Source organism: Amyelois transitella, chromosome 18 (genome assembly GCF_032362555.1).
Source record: "Amyelois transitella isolate CPQ chromosome 18, ilAmyTran1.1, whole genome shotgun sequence".
In the NCBI taxonomy this organism is placed as follows: domain Eukaryota; kingdom Metazoa; phylum Arthropoda; class Insecta; order Lepidoptera; family Pyralidae; genus Amyelois; species Amyelois transitella.
Window position 1 is genome coordinate 5,222,584 of NC_083521.1, and position 18,426 is coordinate 5,241,009.

The 18,426-nt window shown below is 34.2% G+C and overlaps 1 protein-coding gene across 1 annotated transcript in view; it reads left to right on the plus strand.

Moving 5' to 3' along the window:
• The window catches only part of LOC132902810 (tigger transposable element-derived protein 6-like), a 31,914-nt gene that overhangs the window by 2,233 nt on the left and 11,255 nt on the right, over window positions 1-18,426 (plus strand). Inside the window, exons 2-4 of the mRNA XM_060949232.1 lie at window positions 4,677-4,732; window positions 7,597-7,714; window positions 9,055-9,101. Coding sequence (XP_060805215.1) covers window positions 4,677-4,732; window positions 7,597-7,714; window positions 9,055-9,101 — 221 coding nt within the window. The remainder of the gene's footprint in view (window positions 1-4,676; window positions 4,733-7,596; window positions 7,715-9,054; window positions 9,102-18,426) is intronic.

The window sequence follows — 18,426 nt, forward strand, 5'->3', positions numbered from 1 at the left end:
CGATGTCCGCTTGGCTTACCAGATAATTGATGACTTACTTTTGTAATTTTTCCCTACACAAATTTATTTATTGCACGATTAAATGGCTTTGAGGAAGGAAGCCCCTCTGTTTAATGTATCTTTTTGATGTGTTCACTTTTCTTTTTTTACGGTGATTGCAAATATTCTATTTTGGTTTTACTAAGTAAAGAGTTTATTTGTTTAGTTTACAAAATATTTGATGCACTTCAATATCATTAACATCGTTACACATTTGCAGCAATTGATTTCATGGAAAATTCATTGTCATATTCAGTAAAACATTTTATTTTGTTCGATAAAAGGCCAAAGAGATAACTATTAAATCCAATTTTCAGGAATGCATGTTTTTTGTATGTCGTATGTATTGGATGTCGATTGATTTTAGAGTAAATAAAACGTGTAGTTTGATTCCGAAAACCGTTTTCATGTACAAATAGTGCCTAGATATTTAAACAGTCCAGCATTTGAAGTGCCCAATCGAATCGGAACCACGGTGTATGTGACTACACGAATCTATCCCAAATAAATATTATTGCCTACTAATATAAGCGTAAGCAAGTTTTAAAAAGCTTTTACCTAGTTAAAAATGGCGTTTGAGTCTTTGGGTTCTGTCTACACTAAGGGATAAAGAAGTGATAATATCTATTTAAAGAGCAGATTTGTGTAAAAAAAAATAGTCGGAGCTATGACGTAAAAGCCAAGTTCTAGTTACATAAATAAATAAAAAGATATTATTAAAATTTGAGTAATATTAAAAAAGTTTTATTAACATTTGAGTAATATTAAAAAAATAAGTCCTTTTACAAAAAGTCGTTATATTTTGTCAACTGGAAATCCAAGTTCGTCTTAGTGCAAATTGGTGACTCCATCTCACCTTCGTGACCTCGATGTGTTTGCTTTGTCGGCGAGAGTTTAAACGCAATTGGCTTCTTTAGCACCTCAACTTGATAGTTGTGTTGTTTACCTTACGGTCTTAAACATCTCAGTGATTTAAACTACTTTTAATCCGGCGGCTTGATCAGAGTGAGACCTTCGAGCAAAAAAAGTGGCCGTACCATCATTCTCTCTATCAGCCCTTTTTTAGACTGATAGAAGTTTTTTTATGAATCAATTTCGACGTTCATATGACTTCGTTCGACGTTAATATTCAATATCACTTCATTCGGACACAAATCGGTTTTCTAAAAATAAAATTATTTACGTTCATAAATAAAAATTTGACATGGTTTACAAGAAAATTACAGATAAAATATTGGTGCTAAAATTGCCAAAAGTTCGTTAATATATTAACAGGGCGCCTAAATTTGAACCCATGTGTCGAACGTGCTCCCGTTCGTGAGCAGTATTTTGAATTGTTTACCTTGCAGGACCACAGGCTCTGCGTTTAAGCAAACTTGTTGAAAATACAAAATGTGCCAACTTTACATTATGTGGAACAAAACCCCTTTAAAGTCATATACATTCCATTGACAACAATTTTATTTCAGAGTTCTATATGGTTGAATGTGTTTAATGTCCTGTCATTGCGTATTGATAGATGTTGACTATTAGATAACTGAATATCAATGATGATAATGTTCTGAATAATACTTGAAAGAAAAAAGTGCAATTTGTCGAATTATTTTTATTAGAATTGAGCGTCTGTGCAATTGTGGAATGCGTAGGTCTGTCTTTATCTTGGAGAGCGTCACTGAAGCTCCCAATTCTTTATAATTGAGCTTATTCACCGAAATCTGAATAGGGCTTGTCAACATTTGTAATTTTTATTTTCGTTCGTTTTAAAAATTACACGCATACGGGAACCCTCAACTACTGATTCATATCTGTTGTAATTGTAATAAGTAGCTCACGTCTGTTTTTTTTACATCGTAAAATGGTCCATTATGAGTTTGCGTGTGTCAGTCCATGATAAATTGTAGCACGGCTATTATCCTTGCACGTCCATCTATCATCGATGAGAGCAAAAACGTGCGGTGTGAGGTCGGTATGTTATATATCGCTTGTATACACTCAGGCACAGGTAAAGTGTTATCGACGCGCTCACGTAGGTCTTTTATTTGTAATTATTCGCGATAATTAATTGTTTATATTTATCATTGTTAAACCGTGCGAAATATAGTTTTTATTATATCTGCTACGTGTGTTTTTCCTGGCCCAACCACCCATCGTCTTCATATAGGTTACATCGAAATATATAATGAAAAGGTATGAAATAAAATTGTTAGCACTCACACTTTTCATACAAAATATCAAGGGTAACTAACATGACTATGAATATACATAAATTCATATTTATAATCACGTCTATATCCCTTGCGGGGTAGACTAGACAGAGCCAACAGTCTTAGTCTCAGAAAAGGTTGATAGGCCACCTTTAGCTGTTTGAACACTATGAACATTGAATTTCGAAAAACGATGTTATAAAATATCAATTCGGTGGTTTCATTTCCATTATTAGTAATTTATTATGTTCAAATATCTTCAAAAAAAAAACGCGCTCGAGTATTTGCAAATTTACAAAGACAAGATTATATGTAATCAATCGCTACGATTGAACGTCAGAGCACATAGTTTGTCAAATAACAACGTGCAACGGATTGAATTTTCTCTCAGTATCTTTTTACTGCAACGCGCGGCACAGCGTGCAGGGGAGCAGGCGGCGTAATTACATGCGGGGAAAATGCGACGAAAACGAAAACGATGCTAGAAAATTGCACATCCTATTGCTTTTCGATCAAACGTTGATCATAGCTAAACTATACTAGATAATAAATATCTATTTAATTAAAAATATACTAAAGCTACAGCTATGCAATAATTAAAGCATGAAAATTGCAGAGAAAGCGGGAGAAGTATGTAAGGAACATAGCTAGTAGAAATCCATAGTCTCGGCCTACCCCAATGATAAACAGGTCTGATGGTATGTATGTATGTAACAAATAAATATCAAAATAATAATCAAATAAATATAGAGTTCCTGCATAGTATCAAACTAAGCTAGCTCTGAAGGCTGGAAGCATTGCCATATTAAATGGCAATACTGATTCTCTGAGCCAGATAATTTCCAGCCCTCGGGTCACGAGAACTAGATAACAGGATCTTATAAAGTTTTTTTTCTTTTGTTGTAACTTTTGTTGTTTGTAGCTTGGACCATTAGACACAATCAGTTCCAGTGAATTATGTAAGTGTAAATAACTGAATAAATACAGAATTTTATGAAATATTAACATGGACCTACTATATGACTAGTAATAACTAATTAAATAGATCTTTAATTTTTAACTTTCACAAAACTAACCTAAAATAATGCTGAGTGTAAGGTACACACGTAATGTATTAATAAACGCTGGGTGGAAATAGTGCAGTCAACTCACGACAAAAGCATTTTCTAGAGCGTTATAAAGTGCACCCTACGTACTAGCTTATTCAGAATTGCAACAATTTAAGCTACCTTTCTCATCCTTACCTTATTTTTCCCTCAAACTTTTAGGGACCAAACAGCAATTCTATTCAAAACACGACGTTTTTTTTTGAGAATGTATATATGAAAAGATTAATGAGTGTAGAAGTAAGAGAAGTCTAAAAGGAACATAAAGTGGATAACTTTCACGTCGCATAATACTATTTATAAATAATACAGGTATTAAACTCGCTCGGTGACCACGGATCATTGTAACATGATTCCAAACATCCAAGACAAAATAATTCGTTACCTTTAATACCTGTATTATTTATAAAAAGTATAAAGTGAAAATACGAGTATAAAAGTTCTTCTTACTATTGTAGGCAATAGGCGTTATATTTACATAAGTGGAACTTATATATGCATAAAAGTATAGCTTTAATTGTTTTTTTTTCTCTAAAAAAATATTTGTTCATGTTAAATGCCTTTATACAAGACATGTTTAAGAATTTGTAGCCTTTATATTGCGCTGATTAATAATCTAACTAAAATATATTTTCTCTTCCAAAACTAACATTTGACGACGCAACAGAAGTGCCTAAGAAAAAGGTTTGCTAGGATTTTGAGAGTGCACTTTGAGACAACAATGTGCCACAATGCAAGTTATGTTTGAGTGTTCTTATCCCTTTAGTAATAAGGTTTAAACTTGTTAAGCAACTGGACGTACAACTAGGATCGAGATGATGCTCAAGAGAGCCAAGAGGTACATAGCATGTCCATTGTCTGAGGTGAGAATGTATTGTGTGCACAAGAGGCAATGCTGGAGTGCTTCCTTGATATTGTAAGAGTCATAAGTTTCGAAGAAAACATTTTAGAAACCTAAATTTCAACGTAAAATTCAGGCACAATTTAAGTTATATACACTTAAATTGTACCTGAATTTAACTTTAAAGAAATCTAAATTTTATAGTTTAATTCAGCCACAATTAAACTGTATACAACATTATGGAGGAAATATTTTTCCTTACAATAATTTTTCAGATAGCGTCAGAGCCCACTTAAACAAACAAAAATTGGGAAACTATTCAGTTTTACATTATTTGTAAAGAAATAAGATGAAAAAAATGTTTCAGTTTTCAGCAGCAGCAGCAAATTTAAAACAACTAAGAACTATTTGCTCGTAGATCTCATTTGATTACTAGAATCTAATCGAATAGGTTTGCATTGATATTTAAACGTGTTTTTTTTACAGGTGTAGGAGGTTGGGTGGAGGCTTGCCTAGTTATCGAGGCGAGGGAGGCACACACGGTGAGTACCCATGATTTATCGTATACCTCTCGGCTGGCCCGATTGTAGGGTTGTCAGGTTAGTACGGCTTACCACTTCGTCCTGACTTTAGTCCTGGTTATATTCTCATTTCCCTGGCCCGGAATAGCTTTTTCACCATGATCTTTGATTGAATAAGTCATGTTTTGACACGAAGTGACTCCAGTCTGATCTCCGTAACGTAACTATTGACGTTCATAAGCTTCATTCTGGCAAATAGAAAGTCTGACGAAAACCGGACTTCGTAAATTTTGGCCGGTCAGTTAATCAAAAAGCTTAATTTGCTTAATGCGAACGCCTGGCAACCCTACCCAGTTGTAGCTGGAAAATATTGTACAATCATAGATGCGGAACACTCATATCATAACTACGTATAGAAAAGTGATATCCGCACAATAGGAAATTTTCTAGAGGGTAAATAGTATAGCTATTATATATCAAATGTATCTTTTTCAATCATTCTAGGCTTGATTTTTAGGGTGTGAATGTATTTCGTAAAGATATATTAAGTAAAAATCAGGCGTATAAAATTGGAGAAAATCAAATAGGTGTAAGTAGATCGGGACTTTCTTATCTATCTTCTCCAATATTTATATTCAGTTCTGTGTTTTGCGTTCGCTTATTAATGTTCGTGTCTATCAGATATATATTCTAATTTTTACTATAACCATGAAACACTCAATGACTCAATGATTTTTCGATTATATTTCATTAAAAGTAAACTTTATTTTTAGTGGCATCTAGTTTAGAAGCAAATAAAAACGTATTATATGTTCTTCTCTGTATCGAATTTACGGCGAAATTGTATTGGATACATATTGCGAATCCCATCTCATTAAGTATGTGCGATCGAAATAAATTGGAGCAGACTATTTGTCGAACACTTGGTGAAGCGTCCCACTCGCATCACAAAATAAGGAGAGAACAAAAGCGGCTACTTTCGGTGAATTCTGTTGTATCGTTTGCATTGTTTTTTCTCTCGTATCATTTGTATTGATTTTATTTATTTCCATAACATGTATTACGTGCCACTGAAATTGCGTAAAGTTATCAAAAGTCTTTGGCCGAATGTTAAAATGTTGCTAAATTAATTTAACCTAGTACCTATTAGTAATGACACTAACGTAGCAAAATACAAATTCTAAATATACTTCAGGAAAGAGTAAGAATCAGAGAGAGTCTTGTGATAATTTCAGTAAATATTCGATTTGAGTTCGAATGAATGAATTGAATTAAATATACATAACTTACTTCCTGTTAAATGTTACTTATGTTTTCGTTTATTTTGCAGTATTCACTTCTGGACCATTAATATTTTCCTGGCTCACTCAGTGTCGATTCAATTTCCCAAAATTTAATTGCAATTGAATAGCTTTACGGAAAACTCCCAAGGATTATTCTTGAAAGCATACGAAAAAGGTTAAGTGCCTAATTAATTCCTCCTTTTTATTGACATAATTGAAGGTAAATGGAGTTTATTTCAAAATTGAGTATTGATGAAGTTCAAAACGATCTCAATTACCATTTTTCAGCTACGTGTGTTACGTAAATTGATGTTTTTTTGAATAATAACTGTAAAATAAAAATAAAATAGTTGTTCATCCTATGATTTTTGTGATTTTGCTTTGCATTATCGTAAACTACGAGGCTTTATAATATTTTATCAATGGGTCTTTTCTGAGTAACGTACATTAGTTAGAATACTAGCTTAAATCAAAAGGTAAAAATGAACATCGTCACGAATTACCTCACGACGTTTTGTATATTCATTCGTCATTACATCTACGCAAATTCTAACACTTTGGGTTATTTTTGTGACAAAAAATGACATTTGCCGCATGACATGAATTATTCTATCGATATCGATGAAAGAACTATCGAACTTGCGTCATTATGAGTGTTGGGTACAGACAGGGCCCGTCAATTTGACGAGGGTGCATGTCTTTATTGCCCCGACGTCGTGACGACCCGTCCGATAATAGGCCAAAAGTTGATCGCCATGACAGCCGAATTATCGACAACAAGTCAAACCGGGATACGAGTTTATTCGATTTCAACACTTGATTTTTACTTTACAAATGTAAATGATTTTTGGCGATGTTGTGCGTCTGTTTTTATCATATTGATGAGTCAATATCAATAAATGGTTGGAATATTTCAACGATTTTAATATAAAGTTAAATTTTAAAAATATACCTAACACGGAACAAATTACACAGATTGAGTTAGCCTCGAAGTAAGTTCGAGACTTGTGTTACGAGATACTAACTCAACTATATTATATTTTATAATAAATACTTATATAGATAAACATCCAAGACCCAGGCCAATAAGAAAATGTTCTTTTCTCATCATGCCCTGACCGGGATTCGAACCCGGGACCTCCGGTGTCACAGACAAGCGTACTACCGTCTATTTTAAAGAATTTTAATTATTGTCTTAATTAGAAAAGGAAGAGGCCTTAGATTTTTAATTATGGTACGATTATGTTTTTGTGGTTCCGTGTAGAACACATTCGTAGTTGAAGTCGCATCTAAACATTGTAAGTTCTATTGATGTCTTTTTGTTGCCCAAATTACGTTTAAGTCTTATATAAACTATATACTAGAGTTAAAGATGAGAACATAAGTACGTTTATAGTTTAAATATAACATATAAGTATGTTTAAGTAAATGTAACGTACTAAAATAAAAATGTGTAGTGCGTATGCGTCTGATTTTTAAACTTCTCAGTAACTCTTTCTGTCTGGGTGTCACGGAACGTAAAATACGTACCTACTCGTAGATGAGAATGATTACCTTTTTGTTTTAATATCTTAAATGTAAATATGTATTTCTTTTCTACAGATCTCAGTAAAAATATTCACACATGGACTATGACACATCGAGGAAAGAGCACAAATGCTCTTTGTCATCATATCAATAACACAATCAAAAACATCGAAAGGAGGCATAATATTTTCAGGTAATTATAATTATACTTCTTATATTACGTCTCGAAAGTTGTATGTTTGTTATTTTTTCACGCATCATTTACTGAATAGATTTAGATAAAACTTTACCCACTTTATTATTAACTTAAACTTGAACTTACTAGTTCCGACCGCTACAAAAAAAAAACGAAGACTAGTTTCTCAATAAACGCATTACGCATTTACGTATTTTTGGTATACGAATTCATCGCGATTTCACTTTTCCAAATCTTTTTGTTTGGATGAAAGTGGATTACACTGAAAATCAGTATGTATGCTGCACTAGGGGTTGTGGGAGCCTAAAGCTTTGCGGCTTGCATATCAAGAGCTTAGCCTAGATTAGCTTTCATAACTAAGGCTGTTTGGTAAACTTATGTGCATAGTACATTTTAGTATGATTAACATCGCACAATGGTAATGTAAGAATTTTTAATGTTTATTGTCTACGCCCGCGTAAAAAGTACCCTCTATACTCCTATATACTCCACAACGTAAATGTTTGTGTAGTTCAGTTGTGAAGAGATAACAAACAAACTTAATTTCGAATTTTCGTAATGTTATTAGTGTTAGGGATAGGCAAAATCGGCGTAAAATAAAATAAACCACTTTTTAATACATACATACATATGGTCACGTCTATATTCCTTGCGGGGTAGACAGAGCCAACAGTCTTGAAAATACTGAATGGCCGCGTTGGCTAAATGATAGAAATGAGATTCATATAGTGACAGGTTGCTAGCCCATCGCCTAAAAAAGACGACATCCATGGGAAAGCGATGGAGTGGTCCTATTCTTTTTTGTATTGGTGCCAGGAACCACACGGCACCTTTTGCAATAAACCGACATATCTCAACTTATCTTAAAAACCGGCTCTAGGTCCCGATGGTCTTTAAATGATGGCGGTTGGTGCAACTGGGAACACGCAAGAAATAGAGAGAGAGAGAGAGAGACAGCTCAAACACCAAACGCATTTTGTCAAACACTGTAATTCGACACACGGTCCGCAAAAATAAATGGTTCCTAAGGATTTTTGTGAATTTCCGTAAGGCAAAGCTCCTGCCGATAAAAGTGGAAGTTTGTGAAAATTGTTACCTACACTTTCACAAAAATCTACATATATACGTATATATCCCTTGCGGGTCATACAGAGCCAACAGTTTTGAAAAGAGTGATTTGTCACGCTCAGCTGTCCGGCTTAATGATATAATTGAGATTCATTACATAAATACACGGGATAACCAGAAATAACATCAAAAGTACTTTTTATCCCAAAAAGCGACGCTCCAAGGCACAGCTAGTTGATCATATTTTTACAAAGTTTTATTATTTACAGCACGAGTTCTCCCGTTAACGTCGACGAAGACGTACCAGCGAGAGTGGGTGAGTTAACGTTTTGATACAAACTTTGTTTAAAATATCGCTATAACATAATCGCCGCAAGCCACGGACGACGTACGTTTTGTAAATTACCTCGTTTTTGACGAAGTATCCATCTATCATAGCTAAAGTTATTTTGTTATCCACTACTTTTGAGCATTTTGCAGTAAAATAGATATATTTTATATGTATATTGAAAAAAGAAGCCGGTCTTTTCTATCAAGACGTTATCCCCGGGCCTAGCAATGGAGGGTACATCTAGGAATATGCTGAAAGGGAGCTACCATTAATTTCGCTCAAATTTGGTTCAAAGATGACAACAGTGGGCATTTCTGAATTTACAAAAACGTATGTCTACTGTGAAAGGACCTCAGGAAATTCCAGATAACAGATAAAGTACTATTGTATCAGCCCGACTTTCATCAAAATTATGTTTTCTCTTATCATAATTACTCTAAAGTGAAGCCAAGAGTCCATCTATGGTAAGGTATTTCCACGGAGGTACTCCCGTCTGACCTCTGCAATTTTTGCAGTGAAAGCTTACGTAATTCTATTGGATCTTGGTAACATTTAAAGTTACCTGAATGTGTAGGGTTACTATTAGACTTTTCGACCAAACAATTTTTCTAGTAGGTACTAAAAGAGCATTGGACATCGTAAATTAAAATTAATATTCAATATATTGATATTCAGAATAGAGTTAATGTTTATCATGCTCTCCTAACCGATATATCAACTACATCGACTACTTTTGCATCTTCCATAGAATTTTCATATCATTATTTGTATTCTAAGGAATGTCGATTACAAGCAGTATTATAAGGATAATTATTTCAATTTAGGCGTTGAACACGTTAAATCATCTTTTTACAGCAGTTGAATAGAGCCTTTCAGTGCGGCCGCGGTACAATACGACAAATTACCGGTCTAATTCGTTCCATTGCCCCCTAATGTAGGTTCATAAAACATCTTGTTTGTGGGATTCAAGTACAATGGACAGACAACCCCAGCTCGTGCCCGTTGCGTAAAGTAAGGAGGGATTAGAAGAAAAGTAGTCAAAAAATTTATTTTTGATCTTGTAAATTTTTTGCAAAATGTAATTGGGACTTGTTTTCTAAGGATTTTTCATCAAGGCGGCGGCAATGAGCCAGAACCTTTTTTTAGGTAATGGAGGCTCGAATGCATGATCATAGGCAAAGTCCAAAATATAAAAGAATTATAACGAGTTCACTCACAGTCACATTACATGAATATCATAACATAACATAGTAAAACATATTATATAATCACGTCTATATCCCTTGCGGGGTAGACGGAGCCAAGCGTCGTCAAAGGCTGAAAGGGTCAGCTGTAAATAAATATCACTTCTATAATTAAAACACCTAGCTTACCTTAGCTTTTCGGTCTTGTGAGTACTGGCTTCATCTGGGATAAATACGTGATATGTATGTAATCAAGTCAATAAAGTATATATTCTTTTGTTTCTTTATTTTATGCTTGAAGCATTAGTAGGAAGAGATGCCGCAATTTCGCCCTACTTTGTCTCCATTGCTGCATGTCTCGGGCCAGAACAAATGAGAGACGAACACAGAGCGGCTACGTTTTTCATTGTTAGCCTACATTATCATCAGTTATTTCATCCGTTGAAAAATTTAAGAGAAAACACAGGAATTCGTTGTGACTTCCTCTAAGTCATTCAAAATTAAATTAATAATGTATAGGCATTAATTAAATGATAAAGCCCTAAAAATAAGGACACATGTTAGTTGCTAATAGCGTTTTACTTTTAATTCAAGACAGATGTCAGCTTTTTAGTTAATTTTTAACTCTAAGTTTCCATTTCGAGTTGAGTTTTCAAAGAGAGCTGAAAAACACAAATTTTCTTTCCAATAATACATATGACAAAATTTAATTTTACGTTTCGTTGTCAAAGTAAAATATTAAATAGAAAAAATTCTTAACAAATTGTAGTATTTAATAAAATAATAACAGAAGTTCTTACCAACAAACAAATTTTCTCACGTCACTGAAAGAAAACAGCAACGCAACATTCCAACGTGTCCGTTTATGAGTTCCCCTGGTTTTCAAAGGGAGAGATATTGCGCCCCGCTCTCGTATTTGAGGAACAAGACTGTAATTCCCGGAGGTTTTGTCTTGAGGCAACACATCACACAAATGGAAAGATGCCGTCATTCAAAGAGGCTCCTGCATTTTTAAACCATCTGACGGTCCGGTTCGCAAAAACTTGTGGGACTGCCAACTAATGGACTTTTTAAACGCGTTGCGTTTTTGTTTTGCACAACGTTTTGCATCAGTTAGGCTTTCGCAGAAATATATGTGGATGCCTATTTTTCAATTTGGCAATATGTCTACCAGTAGCAGTCAGCAGTAAATTTATACGTATGCTACCCTTATCAATTTTTAATTCCATATGTTTTGATGCTTAGCTAATAAGCCTACTAAGTCACAGATATTGGCCTAGAAGTAGCAAAAACGCCATATTTTACCATGGATGTCATAAGATGATGGGACTAAGGAAAGACTAATGAACTTTAGATTTTTCTTGTAGGCCTATCAATCTATTTATTGTATTTGAATCTCAATTCTATCGGGCCATAGTGACCCTTCAAACTTTTTAAGACTGTTGCTTCTGTCTATCCCACAAGGGATGTACACACGTGACTAAGTATGCAAGTAGAAAAAAAATCTACATCAATATAATTCTTTGTTTCGCTTTCTGCAAAAATAACTAAGTTCGTATCAACACTAAGCATTTGCCCAATTTACTGTGCCTTTGAAGACTATTCTAAAATACTACTCATTGAGTTTACTGTTCGCTATTTTCTCTTTTTATTCATGGATTTACAATGGAAGTTGCAATCACGGCCAAGAATTCCGATCACGCAGAGAGCTTGCTGCGAGCGTTCCGAAACGATTAGTTTTAATTTCGTTCCTAGTAGTTAAACTATTTTAAAGCTACCTATCAGGGCGACTTAAACGAAATCTCTTGCGAAACGTAAGCACCTTCCAAATTTGTATTTGAAACTTAACTCTCAGTACAATTAGACTTTATTTCTGATTGTATTTACAGCTGTCGAATTGCTGGAATGAATCCCGCCAAGTTCATTGACTGTTTTCTAAGTTACGTAGGTATCTACAATGAATGCTAACCGATATTCTAATAATAAGAGATATCGTAAGAAAATCTGCACGTTCTGAGCTAGACTTAGTAAGGTCACACTGGGCTTATCGTTGCTCTGTGAATATATTGGACTTATAACGACTGGTAGATAATGGCTTCATTATTTTTACTTCATTATCAGAACAGCGGGGTAGCTTGGACTACATATTCTACCTACTCTTTTAGTCGCAAGACAAAAGAACTTCTATTTTAAAAGGCTAAAAACGACAACACCTATTTCACTTTTTATTTACCTGAATGCAATTTGAATCGACTATAGCAATCTAGCATTCCGATCACGCAGATCGGCGCCTGCAACAAACGTGTTGCAGTGATTAGTATTAATTTCTCCCTCGGGCGGGATACGAAACTATTTCGAAGGTCTAATATTACCTCCCGTGGGATTTATTGCAAAACTTGCTAGTGCTCGGCTTGTTTTAAAAATTTGTTTACTAACTTTCGCTTCATATTAGGGAAAGAATAATGAAAAAATTACGTGTGCGCGCTACGTATATGAACGTTACATAGCAAAACTTTAATTAGTTTTTCTAATTCAATGTCATTTAAACATGAAAGGTAATTTATTAACATGATAAATTTTTGTCATTTCACTAACTATACATTGTTTAAATGTTTTATGGAAAATGTCTGTATGATATTCGGATATATCATTTTGTTGAATAAATAAACCATACGTTCTTAATGCATATACATATTCCGAGTATTACACTCAAAATTCAGCACTCGTATGAAATACAATTCAATAAACAGCATTGAATAAATTTTGATTAAAATGAAAGTCTGAATACATTTACCTTCTAGCATTTTAGTTTTACTATCCTAGTGCATGGAATGCAACTCTGCAACCTCTTTTCATCTAATTTTCTATTACGAAATAACCTTACGCAGATTACCCCAGCGAATACATTGTTCGTTTTAAATAGATACAGTTGCAACGTCGCGTATTCACTAACATAAAATCAAAGATATTACAGAAAAACAACCTTTGATATATCAAAAATATTTGACACGTCTTTAATCAATAATATTGAGGTTTTATTTAGCACTTTGTGGACTTAACGTCTGAAACGATGCTGATGAACGTGGCCTACGTTCAGCAGCATCGTTTATGATGGAATTGAGATTCAAATACTGACAGATTGCTAGCCCATCGCCTACAAAAGTTTATAGCCTATCCCTAGTCGCCTTTTACGACATCCATTAGATGGAGTGGTTCTTTTCTAACGTGCTGGAAACCACATGGCACATTATTACTCATAATAGGAAAACTTCCGTTACCTCCTGTTCTCGAGGAACTTTCCTTTTTTTTTTGCAGACCACTACTTGTTATAATTTACCTTCCTGCCAAATCTCACCTTTTCTGGCTTAGCAGTTTTTGAGATTTCGTAATCAGTGCGTCTGTAAATAAGTGGGTATTTTTTGCTTTTATATAAATATTTAAACGCACGACAAACATGCGTGCCTACGCATTTATGATATAAATTATCATTTTTTTAAAATGTAAGAATCAACTCATCTGTATTATTTATAATCTGTGCAAACGGCCTTCTCGCATTCCGGCAAAGCTTTGAGGGGATGAGACAGAGCGATTCATTCCCGCATTTTAAAAGCAAGACAGTAATTTCGCAGCCTTTGTCTCGGCCCTGGGACGGCTTACAGCAAAATATGCGCATTCGAAATGGATTTTTATCGTTTTTCAAGTGGTAGGCTTTAGCTGCGTACTCTCTTTATGTTTATAATAGCTCGTTTTATCTCATTGTTGAGCAAATATGTTGGCTGTTTAGTAGTTTCTGCTTTATTTGATAGGCTTTGTGTACTTATTACAACTTTGAAATGAGTTTGTTTGTTGATATTTAAGATTTAAAAGCATTAATCTTTAAGCACAAAGTGGGGTGCTGGCAGGATGAAGTTTACTGAATGCAATACCTTATTTATTGACTGAATTTGCCAATATGTTGTGATTTGTTAAATCAAACGTTTTATCTGGCTAACCTTTGTTTGATAGAAATCACAAAAGGCCTGGATGGATATTATTAAAGCTATAAATCATATCCATACAGGTGAAGCAGTAGGCTAGAACTGGTATAAAATAATGAGTTAATTAAAAGCAACGGTCACATAGCTCCCTGTGACAGCGCTAATGGGAATCAACTGCATTACACACGACAGCAAATAATGACGCACCAACAGCGAGACTCATTATATGGACGATTTATTGTACGATAAAATATACTGTACGTAAAATCATGTACCTTAGGGGTCACGTCTTTCAATATTAAATAGGAGCATTTTGTTAAATGCAGACTATTTACTGAACGTAAAAAAGTATTATAAAATTGAGTACATAATTTATAATCATAGCCTTAGGACATTACTGAGGCTTGATTATGCTTAAGTGGTATCGCTCAATGTATTACCGGTAACCATACCTACCACTATAATAGATTAGATCCTAACATTCTGTGCTATGATGGTAATCTAATGCAATAAAAATCACATAATTTATCAACGAGATGTATCGTTAATAGTAAAAATTTAACTTTCCGGTCTACAGCGCGCAATAAATATCAGATGGCGAATTACTTTTTATGCAACAAAATGGATTTTTTTTGCGAAATAGTTTTTATATTCGACCTTATTTCGATGAAACGCGTGACTAGGTCAGTGTACTGCTGAAAGTTCACAGTATTGATTTTATTGCGCACGCCCGAAAATATAAATGGAATCAGCCTCCGGCCAGCACGGATGGCCGTTGATTTAAATACACACCTACATGCGGAGGGGTAGTGGCAATCGGTTAGCTATTGCTAAATGAACTATAAAATGGAATCCTTCTCTACGGATGAATAAAGCTGGGGATTGCTGTAGATTTTGTCTTACGATTTTGTTGTTAAATTAATTCGTTTAAAATGCTTTTTGTATGAGTACTTTTTTAGAAAATAAAAAAAACAGAACTTCTCTCTTTCTTGTTCCGTTTGAAAAATTAAATTAATGATGATGGCCCCTACAAATAGTATAGGATAATTTCTTGTATTTTGAAGATTATCTCTTCCAAATAAAAGAATATGGATTTGAATGGATAATCAAAAATAACAAGTTAAAAAAAATCGTGGGAAATTTTCAAATAAATATCTACTTTTTGCAGGTTTCACCAAGCTCACAACGCCGAACAAAGGATTCATGTGCGAGACTCCATTGCGATGCGAAGAAATTCAATCAAAAAATACGTAAGTACATTTTTTAGCGTGTAAAAGATATTATTGCCTTTGCTTCCCGGCATTTAAGAATCGGACCACTCCATATCTATCACATGGACGTCGTAAAAGGCGACTAAGAGATAGGCTTATAAGTTTGAGATTCTTCTTGTTACTATTTAAATCTCAACTCCACCATTAAGCCATACAACTGAACGTGGCATCTCAGTCGTTTATTGGCTCTGTCTACCCTGCAAGGGATATAAGAATTGATTATATGTATGTTTGTAACCTTGTTTGTTGAACTTGGTATTGTTTCGTGATAACAATGATTTCCGTAAAGGAAAGCTCGGTCATAACGCCGATATTGTTAGGATTATACACGATGGTCGTGCTATTTTGGGTTTAAGCCTTCAGAAGTTAGATTACAGATTGGCGTGCAAATGTCGTCGTTCTACGCCACGACACAAATGGTAAAGAAAACAGAAAAGTAACTCTTGCAGTATATAAGTTAATAAATATGTAAAATAAATTATAAAAACGTGACCTGTGATTTAAAGCTTGTTGGATTCAAGAAAATATTAATTGGACAAAAATCAAGTGTAGCAATGTGCAAAGTTAAAACCAAAAGTAAAAATTGTACGCTAAGTAATTAGATTTCCAAAAATAAATTATGAAATATTCGAATTACTAAGTCGTACTATGTTTACTCGACTTGGTGGGGGCACAGTGGTTCCTTCAGATATAATTTTAATAAGCGGAATACATACATATGTTAACGTCTATATCCCTTGCGGGGTAGACAGAGCCAACAGTCTTGAAAGGACTGAATGGCCACGTTCAGCTATTTGGTTTAATGTTAGAATTGAGATTCAAATAGTGACAGGTTGCAGGTGGTTGGCAGGACCCCTAGTCGCCTTTTACGACATTCATGGGAAGAGATGGAGTGGTCCTATTCTTTTTTGTATTGGTGCCGGGAACTACACGTATACATAAGTATTGTTAAACAATTCTATTTGAAAAATAGACTTTGGATACTCTGTTTCTTAAGCAACAAATAGTTTGCTAAAAATTGAAAGCATTTGATAAAACTTTACAGTAGCACAGCTTACAAATCCGTTTTTCACAAAGGCTACAATTTTCATATAAGAGGAAGCCGATATATTTAAAAAATATTAATCACTAGCTGTACCCGCGACTTCGTCCGAATGTTAATTTGGGCATCATTGAAGCCCTCAAGGATGTATGATGTCTCCCGTTTTTTTTCACATTTTCCATTATTTCTTCGCTCCTTATAGTTGCAGCGTGATGTTATATAGCCTAAATCCTTCCTCGATAAATGGTCTATTCAACACAAAAATAATTTTTCAATTCGAACCAGTAGTTCCTGAGATTAGCGCGTTCAAACAAACAAACTCTTCAGCTTTTTAATATTAGTACAGATATGACATTTCTGTCCACTAAATATTCTATGTCAACATCCTCGTTACGTAATTATTGTCGACGCGACGCTACGGCCGTCGACCCCGGCTCGACTTTGACCCACTTCTTACTCTAATTTTCGCGTCTCACTCGGCAGACAACTTTATACTGCTAAATAACTTTGTCTACAGATATCATATCAGTTACAGACTATATTACTACAATTGTTAGAGGTGTTTTTGTAAATAAGTTTCGTTTAAAAGCTCTACCGCACGTTTAATGAGAGGGATCCATTTGAATTAATGTAGTTAATACTGTGTTAGATTTAATCACAACGTCTTTAACAGTCTGTTTATAAGAAAACCTAAGATATTTTGCCAAATTTATAAACTTTGGCTTCATACTATTTCGTATTTATAAAATATGTATCTTCTTTATGTTATTTTTACCTATGTCTACAAGTTTTGTCCGGAATATAATTTTATCTTTCCATTACAATATTAGAAGGAAGGGTTGAATAAAATAACAAGGCCTGGCGAGGGAAAAGAAAACATTTTTTATCACTTTTTTAAATTTAAGAATACATACACAACCCATAAGCGCAAAGCAAATTTAGATCTTGCCTAAAGGAAGGAAAATAGTGTAACAGTAATTCATAGCTTCGTAAAAAAAAATGAAAAATCCCCGAGACTATCTAATATACGAATATTATACTTAGACTGAATGTAAATTAGATACAATTAAAGTATTAAATAAATCATATAAGGACAGCAAACTGTAGGAATGCACTTGAAAGTACAAGGAAAATTGATACGATTACCTTGTAGCTACGACAAAGTTCTGTTGTAACTTCGTAGAATCGGAGTGCTACGAAGGTACTCGTTTCAAGTCTACAAGTAACCTTGGAAACAAGAAGATTAAAGCAAAGGTTACTTATCTTTTTCTTCACTAACAATTGTCTTACTGATATAAGTTTTTCTACTCTTGTTATGACTGATATAAGTTCTGAATGCAAGTTTCTTTGTAATACGAGTATAATCTGATATCACGATGTATTTTTCTAGCACATATCACACAGATTGATGATGATGGTGCTTGTTCCTGAATGGGTTCAAGATTTGTTTTATGTTTATGGGAATCATCCGTATTATAAAATTAAACTTGACTTGATTTGATATTTTTAGAAGCATTGGTAAACTCATAATTATAAATTTTAGATCTTCACTCTCAATTCTTTCATCAAGCCAAAAAGCTGAACGTGGCCTCTCAGTCTTTTTAAGACTGTTGGCTCTGTGTGTGTAGATTTTCACTAGAGATTAAACCTGGTCACAACATTTCATTCTGATTACAGAGATCAATTACGACCTCGACTTCAGAAATAACTGCCACATTTTGTTCTACACCGAAAGCATTTATCTGTTTATTTTCTCTACCCTGAAGTTAACTTCTTTTATGGCGTTATGTTTGTATGAATGCAATGAAGTGTTTTATTTATCTTTCCCTATTAAAA